A 9,612-nucleotide genomic window follows, 5' to 3' on the forward strand; every position below is an offset into this window, starting at 1 on the left:
TTTTTCAAACAAGCAAAACAAATCCCTTAGGTTAATATTTACATACAGTAGATTGTTGTTGCCTCCCTCTAGTGTCCGAACCCTGGTTATCCTTTTAAACAGTTTAGTGATAGAACTAGACTAGATGTACTTCTCTAAAATCTGTGCTTTGTAAAAAAAAAAAAAAAAATGCAGAATATTAATTTTAAAAGCAATGTTTCAGTCTGCTAAACCTACTGGAAATAAACTAAAAGCTTCACCGAATTAAAATGAGTTTTATCCACTTTTTTTTTTTTTTTTTTTTTGTTAAAATCTGTATCAAAAACTTCACAAAGTTTAAAGAGGAAAAGTGTAAATTCTTAATTTTGTAATTGCACTTTCGTTATTAATGTGTGACTCCCGCTGTCGCACGTCTGCGCATGCGCGTCGTCACCGCAGCCGTCAAAGTTCACTCGATAGTGTGTGAGACACGCAGTGTGGAGCATTAATTATGTAACTGTATAGTTTTTACCACAGTTAACCTGGAGGCTGGGAGATAATGGTGAGGCTGACCGGCAGAGGTGAGTTAAAGTTCAGCTTTCATTCAAACCATGAGCCGTGGAAACACCGTGTACCGTTTCTGGAGGTGTTTTTTTTATACTTACCGGGAGTCAACAATGACCGACACCGTCCGCTACTTATGAACGCGTAACATCTTTAAATATTGTGATTCTTACACCTCACAGGGGGATACCTGGTTCACCACAGCATCACACCTTAATAATAATATTTTTATTTTAATTTTCAATGTGATGTAACAGAATTATAACTTTCGTCGCACGCGCAAACCATCTGATAATGCATTTAAAAACACGAGAAAGTAAAGTATGCTGGTGTGTGCAGAAACGAGTTTGTCTGGTTAAGCCTGAAGTTTTAGTTTTGTTTAATCGTCATAAGAAAAAAAAAAAAAAAAAAATAGTGAAGTACTGAAGTGTTCGATTTGGTCAATGATGAAGAGTAGAGTGGGACGATATGCAGAGTTCACACGACGATATTGGGCTCACGATAGAGCCGCATGATTATGGCCAACATGAGAATCACGATTATTTTTGATCAATATGGTTATTAATCACAGTTGGGGAAAACATCTGTATATTTTATTGAATTACTTTTGAACAAACAATATGTGAACAGTTTAGAGTGCTAAACAAAAGCTTTAAACAAGAATAATGATAAATGCATTTTTTTTTAATTTTTTTAAAAAGAGTACCCCATCCATCCATCCATCCATCCATCCATCCATCTTTTCCCGCTTAGCCGTTTCCGGGTCGCGGGGGCAGGATCCTCAGTAGGGAGGCCCAGACTTCCCTCTCCCCGGCCACTTCCTCCAGCTCTTCCGGGGGGACCCCGAGACGTTCCCAGGCCAGCTGAGAGACATTGTCTCTCCAGCGTGTCCTGGGTCTTCCCCGGGGCCTCCTTCCGGAGGGACGTGCCCTGAACGCCTCACTAGGGAGGCGTTCAGAGGGCATCCTAATTAGGTGCCCGAGCCACCTCATCTGGCTCTTCTCGATGCAGAGGAGCAGCGACTCTACTTTGAGCCCCTCCCGAATGACTGAGCTTCTCACCCTATCTCTAAGGGAGAGCCCAGCCACCCTACGGAGGAAACTCATTTCGGCCGCTTGTACCCGTGATCTTGTTCTTTCGGTCATGACCCAAAGTTCATGACCATAGGTGAGGGTTGGAACGTAGACCGACCTGTAAATAGAGAGCTTCGCTTTTTGGCTCAGCTCCCTTTTTACAATGACGGACCGGTGCAGACTCCGCATCACTGCAGACGCCGCACCAATCCGCCTGTCGATCTCTCGCTCCATCCTTCCCTCACTCGTGAACAAGACCCCGAGGTACTTGAACTCCTCCACCTGGGCCAGAACCTCATCTCCAACCCGGAGAAGGCACTCCACCTTTTTCCGGTCGAGAACCATGGACTCGGATTTGGAGGTGCTGATTCTCATTCCGGCCGCTTCACACTCGGCTGCGAACCGATCCAGTGAGAGTTGAAGGTCACGGTATGTTGCAGCCGAGTGTGAAGAGTACCCCAATAATTCAAAATTTCCTATGAGCAACTCAGGGATTCTCAACCTAGGGGTCGCGAGACACTGGGAGGGGTTTGCCAGATGCCTCCAAGAAACAAAGAATGTTTTTAAAAATTTGACCCCATTTTTGCTTATTTTTCCCCTTTTTTTAATTTAGAAGACCCTGAAAAATAACCTAAATAAATCATAAACCCAATAAAAACAAACTATGAATCCGATATTTTCAATGCAAGCCAATACAATCTTAAACTTGTTGGTTATGTTTTTTTAACTTTACATCAGCTGCATGCGTGTGATATTATCTGGCTTTTGTTTTCTTATTGGCCGTGTCTATGGATACGTTAAACATGTCCATAGCCACGGCCACTCTTTGCATACGCAGCGGTCCTCATTGGCCAGTTTAGGTCACATGACTTAAAGTTCCGTCAGTTGTATTTTAGCTCATATTTATTTTTAGCTACCCCGCTAACCCTTTTATTTTAACCCTAACTCAGGAAATACCCTAAGATGTTTGTCAGATATGTATTTTTAAAGGTGGAATTTACCATGTTAAATATGTTAAAAAAAAAAATATATATATATATATACAGTATATATATACAGTATATGTCAAAAGTGGGATTCAAATCGGAAGGAAGAATCCTTAGACCACTTGGCCACTCGAACCCATAGTCCCGGGGGCTATTGTTGATACGTTTAACGTATCTCTTGGGCCAGAGGTGAAACAAGGGGAAACATTGAAATGATATCAGATCATTAAAGATCCAGTGGTTGCTACAGTAAACGTTTGTAGTTGCACACTATTTTCCATTGGAATATAGATGATGCATGCAAGGAGAAAAAAGCACTGGTTACCAGTTAAAAACTGGGGTCAGGGAGACATTGTAAATGATTAATAAACTTAACAAAACCTAAAAGGAATGTGTGTCCATGTCCATGGTCAGTACTTTTAGATTATATCCACTAGGTTTTAAGTGATGGTTTGTTGTTTTTCTACACTTTATAATGTGATGATTATATCATTTTATAATTGATTTCAGCTGACTTATAAACTTGTCCACAGATAAATGGAGGCGTTCCTGTTGAGTCACACGTTGTCCACGGCACAGGCAGAGCATTTATTGGCCTGAGGCCGTGTAATCATTATGGATTTAGAAGACCACAGCGACCTGGGACGTGTTCTACACTGGTGAGTTACCTGAGTTTCTCCCTATTGCCTGTCCTAAGTCCTCACATATTGTTTTCACCTCCTATTTTTATTTGTATTAACTCTTTCAGAGCCATGAGCAAACCAAAGGCCAAAGCAGAGAGCGGGGGTGATGAGGCTGAACTTCCAGACGGAGGCTGGGGCTGGGTCCTGGTCGCTGCTCTGTTCATCAGCACCAGCCTCGTGTTTGGTCTGATGCGCAGTCTGGGGATCTTCTTTGTAGAGTTTGTTCAGTACTTTGAGGAGAGTGCACAGGCCATCTCATGGATCTCATCTACGGGCCTGGCAGCACAGCAGTTCTTTAGTGAGTCCACTCACACACACACACACACACACACACACGTCTGTATAGAAACTACGAGAAGCACAAATTGTCTCCTTTTTGCCTCGTCTTGTCATCAAATCACACATAAGCAACTTTTATCCCAACAGGGGCCACAAAACTGTGACTTCTTGATTCAAATTGAGGAACAGAGTATCAACATTCATGTCACCATTTGGAATGACTATTCTGAGCATTAATAGAGGAAATGACATTGGGTTTTGTCTGTTTTTGTTGAGTCACCTTTGTGTTTTGGTTGAAGTTTTTTGTATTTTTGCTGAGTTTTTGGTGTAATTTTGTACGATTTTCAGTTATTTTTGTGTATATTTGTAGTTGTTTTCTACTTTTTTAAAGGTCCAATATGTAGAATTTTCTACTTTTAAATATGTCTTAAATACCTGAAATAAAAATTTGAGTGTTTTTTTGTATTTTTTTTTTAAAGACTATATACACACACACATTAATAAATACTGCTGACCCGACCAACCTGTAGTACCTATTTTCCACCGGTTGGGTGAGTATAAGCCTATTTGCAGCAGAGCTGACCCTGAACTAGGCCATCTCTGGTAATAAACTTCCATTAAACGGATAAACAGTGCACTACCCGTGAGGTTTACAACTAACAAACAACTGCGTAAACATCTTCACTCATGAACGCGTCACACATGTTCAGCTGACGATATACGTCGGCCTGCAGGCCCGCCAAAAACATTTGCGGGATTGTAGCAGAGAATAATGTCATCTGTACATTCAGTGGTTAGGGCCGGATATTAAAATGATCAAATGAGAGCATTAAAATATATGGGGCTTTATAATGTTTATCTTTAGTTTAAAATGCTAATCATAATACTGATGATTAAATTATCTTAATTAGATAATTTCTAATCCTTGTATTTCCATGAACTGAAAATACACGAGTTAGTCATGGTCCCACACCAGACTGGAGTGACTGGAAATTATAAAAACTATAGAAATAATTCTATTCAGGAGGCACTTAATACTGTTTATCTCCACTTATTTACAAAATGAGATTCTTTATAATATCATCTTATCATTATGCTCTATAGTTGTTTTTTCACAGTAGTATGAACAAAAAGTTCTAGTTGGACAAAGGGGGTACATGGATTCAGCATTAAGAAAAAAGGGGGTCCTTGACCCAAAAAAGTTTAAGACTCACTGATATAGACAACATGTGTGATCAAACCGTTTGTGTGTGTTTTGCAGGTCCTCTGGGTGCAGCTCTGTGTAATGCATATAATGCAAGGCTTGTGGTGATGGTGGGGGGCTTTCTGGCTGGATTCGGCCTAATACTAGCCTCACAGGCCACGAGTCTGGTTCACCTCTACCTCACCATGGGTTTGATCTCAGGTAACACGACACACCGGAGCTGCATCTATCAATTATCTCAATATAAAACAATTTTTTTTAATATTTGATGAGTTTTCACCTGTTCTACAACATGCATCGATCTTGAAATGTACTAATTGTATCCCTGCGTCTGTGACCCTGAGCTTACCTTCCACTCCTCCACCCTGCAGGTCTGGGCTGGGGTCTGGTCTTCACCCCTATGGTGGCCACAGTCATGGCCAACTTCACCCGTCGTCGCACCCTGGCATTGGGGGTGGCGTTCTCCAGCATCGGCCTCTCATCCTTCGCCTTCAACCCCCTCTTTCAGCTGCTGGTGGAGACGTACGCCTGGAGAGGGGCCCTGCTTATTCTCGGGGGCCTCAGCCTTAATATTATACCTTGTGGTGCACTCATCCGCCCCCAGCAGCAACGCCCGAAACCAAAGGTAAGGCTGTGCAATTAATCAAAATTTAATTCTCACTGATTACAAAAATAATATATTTGAAAAAAAACTATCATTTAAAAAAATATATATATATATACATTTAATGTTACATGTGTTTTATTTGCTAAATAAAACAAACTTCTACGATTTCAGACATCTCCAAAGAATATAATTTGGCACACAGATTATTAATACTAACTTTAAGTTGTTTAATGCACGTGCATACAAGCTCCTCTGCCCCGCCCTTCTCAAAGCTAAAGCTAAAGCTAACCTGCAGCCCAACACAAGGAAAGTTGTTGAAACATGGCAGGTAAAACGCTCGGTAAACAAGTCTTATATGGGAACATTTTGGGTTTGGTGGCCCTCGGTCTAAGTTTGTGCGGCTCTTCAAACAAATCCCCAAAAATTGTATTTCAAGAAGTTGGAAGGAATGTTAAGCCTGACATAATACACAAAATAACTCCTAAAACACACAAATTATCAGCATGACTTACATGGAAATAACTACAAAATACAACACATTAGAATATCTCCAAAGACACACAAACTGTCAACAAAATTGCAGAAAATGACGGGAAAATACAGAAATTGACTAAAAACTGACAAAACAACTAAACCAGACAAAGACAAAAAAAAACTTTTTTCCCCTGTAAATGCTGACATGAATGTTGATAATGTGGCCCTCGGATCAGATCCAATCAAATGTTTGTGGCCCCCGCTGTGATAAAGTTGGTCATCGCTGACCTTGAGCAAAGACACATCACATACAAAGAATTGTTTTGTTTTGTGCAAAAGCGAACATAGTTTTTGTTGTTTTAGGATTGTCTTCTTCTGTGTAGGTTTATGTTATCTTTTATGTTGTTTTTATAGTTTTATGTTGTTCTCACAGTTTTAGGATTGTTGTGTTTTATAGTTTAAGGATTGTTATATTTTATGTTGTTTTAAAACTACTAGCCCAGTGTGGTTTTTTTGGAGGGAGCCCTCTGCACTGGGGGCTGTGATGGGCCGTGGTTGCTGTGGTGCTGTACCATAGCCTTCAGTGTTAGCCCTGTGCCCACGGTGTGTGTCCTGCTCCAGGTGCAGCCTCTCCTTAACTAGATCCTCTGTACCCAACCATGTGCCATTGTCCTTATTTTAACCAGTGTGTCTGTTTGTGGTGGACAGGGTTTGTGGGTGTATTTTTAATCATGTAAAAGCCCTATGAGTTTACACTTGCTGAATGAAAGGCGCTTTCTTATAAATAAAATATTGATTGATTGAATTATTTGATTGGAAATTCTTATTTCAGCCTTAAGTTGTGTATTTAGCCGAGTGCATATTTGTGTTTTCCTACAGGTGGTTTCAGTGAAGACCACGTCCTGTGCCGCCCTGCTACAGAGGGTCTTCTCCTACCTGGAGCTTTCACTCCTCCTGGAGAGGCCGTACCTCACCTACACGTTGGGGGTCACTCTTTTTAACGTAGGATACTTTGTGCCGTATTTCCACCTGGTGGCCCATAGCCGCCAAGTCGGCTTCTCAGAGTACGAGGCTGCTTTTGTGATGTCGGCTGCCGGTGCTACAGATATTCTGGGTCGTGTTACATCTGGCTGGTTTTCAGACCTAGGCTACTTCAGGTTGATACATCTGATGTCCCTGTGGACGGCTCTGGCAGGAGTCTTCATCATGCTGCTGCCCGTCAGCTCCTTGTCGGGATCCTACGCTGCCCTGATGGTGATCAGCCTCCTGTACGGCTTCTGCTCAGGAGCGCTGACCTCTCTAGTGTTTGCAGTGGTGCCAAAGATTGTGGGTGTTCAGCGCATGATGGGCGCCTTGGGACTGCTTCAGTTAATTGAAAGCGGCGCCGGACTTCTGGGAGGGCCCCTGTCAGGTAAGAGATTAAGTTTTGCTTTGCACAATCCATCTTAACGTACAAGTGGAAACACCAAAATTAAATATGACACATGTAACCAAGTGATGTAGGTCAGTGAGTTTCCAGCAAGTACATTTTGTCTTTTTTGAAACACGTTAAGATTTCATTTATTTATTTATTTTTCCCGGAAAATGTACTTTTAAATTGACTTTGATCTCCTGACATGTTTTGACTGTCAACTGTCAGTCTTCCACTGAGGCTTTGATGTGTCCTTATGAGTTCTCTCTGGGTGTGGCCAACGTGACAGTTCTGTCAATGTCAGACCACTGCAGGACAAAAAAAAAAAATCACGTCATGGATTGGGACAACGCCAAAGTAATTGGGACAAAGTAAATTTCCTGAAAAAGTTGTCTGGAAAAATGAAACCTTAACATATTTAATTTACTTATTATCAAAGTACTGTATTCATTTTTCAAATATGAACACATGGGAATTTGCAATAAAGAAATATATAACCAGAGCAAGGGTGAATGTGTATACTAATTAAGGGTGTAGGAAAAAATCGGTTTGGCAATATATCGCCATTTTTCACCGCGCAATTATTGTATCAATCCATAAAATGTCCAAATCCATTTTTTAATCATGTTTTTTAACAAAACACAAAACCATTTCATTGCGCTAACATACGAGTAGCATGTAAACGCTCGGTCACTAGGTGTCAGTGAACCACATCAGAACTTGTTAAACTACATCACTCCTCAATGCAAAAACCAACACCGATTTCAACTGATATTACGTTTTATGGCACACATCAGCTGATATTAATAGTTTTTACTTATTTTTTATTTTTATTTCTCTCTCTGTTTTAAAGGCCTGCTCAGGGACGTAACTGGAAACTACACGGCCTCCTTTGTGGTGGCGGGTTCCTTCCTCATCCTGGGTACTTTGACCATGGCCACTCTGCCTCACTTCTTCTCCTGCACAGATCCTCCTCAGAGATGCTCTCAAAACGATAAGGATGCATGCTCGCACCCAGAGCTACACCAGATGAACAGTATACCCTCTGACACCATGGTCCAATAATATGAAGGATTAAATACGTTTGGGTCCAAGGTCCAACAGAGCTTACATCTCTGTAAGCAGATATACTACCTCATGGTGCTGATATAGCTTTACGCTGCAAAAATAAGACAAAGAAGTCCTACTTTTTTATGTTTTTATTATTTGCCTCTGCCTGTAGGATTTATAATTTTTTATTTATGTGAAGTATAGGAGTAATACAATGGAGTAGGAAGAATTACTACCAAAAGGTACATGGTTAAATGTTGTTTTTCCAGATGCAAGTGCATCAATCGCTTCTGAGAGTTCTTCTGTTGGTGGCACATCTAAGTGGGTCTATATTTCTCCACCTAGAGCAGAATTACTTGTCAAATAATTAAACTTCTGGCCAAATTATGAGTAAATCAATAGATTGTTTTTCATTATGAATTTGATTATTAAAGACTAATAATTAATCACCCTGGGTTGCATTGTACATTTGAGAATTGTGTTAAATTTTTGACCAGGTTGTTTTTTTATTTTTATTGCTTAAAATGTAATTAAACCCTAGAATTTTGGCTGGAAAATCCCAAAAAATGCCTTGATTATGGGTGGAGCTTCAGGAGCAGTTAAGACACGCCCAGTCCGGGCCAACGTTGGTAGTTTGTGAAGAGAGCTGCTTTCAAAAACATCACAAACCACCGTTCTCAGCCAATGGCAAAATTTGATTGTAATAGCAGTAAAGGGCAGTCGCTCATATTTTTACATGAAAATACACCAAATTGAAATACTTTGTCTAAAAATTACACGAGTTGGATAATAATACCCAAATACATTTATTTTTTTTAGTAGAATAAGTGGTTTTGGGGTTTAGTTGTACTTTAAACTATCATTACTTCCACAAAAGACTTGATTGGGTAAAAATGCATACAACATCGATAAGTTTTCTTTCCCAAAGAATAGGACAACATTGACCGATTAACAGGAGAGTAACTTCAGAGTTGCTGCAATATAACAATGTCTTAAAGCAGTGGTTCCCAACCTTTTTTGGGTCATGACCCGATTTTTATATCGCAAATTTCTGGCGACCCAGAAACATTTACAATGGATTTTATTTGAACTAGATTTATATTTGAAAAAGTGAAAGTTTAGAATAGTTTTGTTTGAGAATGTGTGTGTGGTAAAGAATAATTAACACTGTCTTAAAGTGCCTGTAGCTTAATCTGTTTCTTCTCGAATCCTAATTTGAGTGGCTTTCTTGTCTTAAATTGTTTTTTGTGTCAATTTGTGACAAATTAAAATAATATAATTGTTCTTTGATATTGTTTGTCATTTTTAACAATCTTAATTTAT

At 40.1% G+C, this 9,612-nt stretch overlaps 1 protein-coding gene across 1 annotated transcript; it reads left to right on the forward strand.

The window, feature by feature from the left end:
* Window positions 1-403: 403 nt before the first annotated feature.
* Window positions 404-9,532, forward strand: slc16a13 (solute carrier family 16 member 13). Its single transcript, XM_028475170.1, has 7 exons — window positions 404-539; window positions 3,115-3,240; window positions 3,330-3,562; window positions 4,805-4,948; window positions 5,119-5,372; window positions 6,708-7,239; window positions 8,093-9,532. Exons 3-7 carry the CDS (start codon window positions 3,334-3,336, stop codon window positions 8,302-8,304), a joined length of 1,371 nt encoding a protein of 456 aa, XP_028330971.1. The 5' UTR covers window positions 404-539; window positions 3,115-3,240; window positions 3,330-3,333; the 3' UTR covers window positions 8,305-9,532.
* The last annotated feature ends 80 nt before the right edge of the window (window positions 9,533-9,612 follow it).

Source organism: Gouania willdenowi, chromosome 18, assembly GCF_900634775.1.
Source record: "Gouania willdenowi chromosome 18, fGouWil2.1, whole genome shotgun sequence".
In the NCBI taxonomy this organism is placed as follows: Eukaryota; Metazoa; Chordata; class Actinopteri; order Blenniiformes; family Gobiesocidae; genus Gouania; species Gouania willdenowi.

Coding starts and splice junctions, on each gene's coding strand:
- slc16a13 (XM_028475170.1), top strand. CDS start 3,334: ATGAGCAAACCAAAGGCCAAAGCAGAGAGCGGGGGTGATGAGGCTGAA. Junction 3,563..4,804: donor GGCAGCACAGCAGTTCTTTA/GTGAGTCCACTC, acceptor TGTGTTTTGCAG/GTCCTCTGGGTGCAGCTCTG. Junction 5,373..6,707: donor AGCAACGCCCGAAACCAAAG/GTAAGGCTGTGC, acceptor GTTTTCCTACAG/GTGGTTTCAGTGAAGACCAC.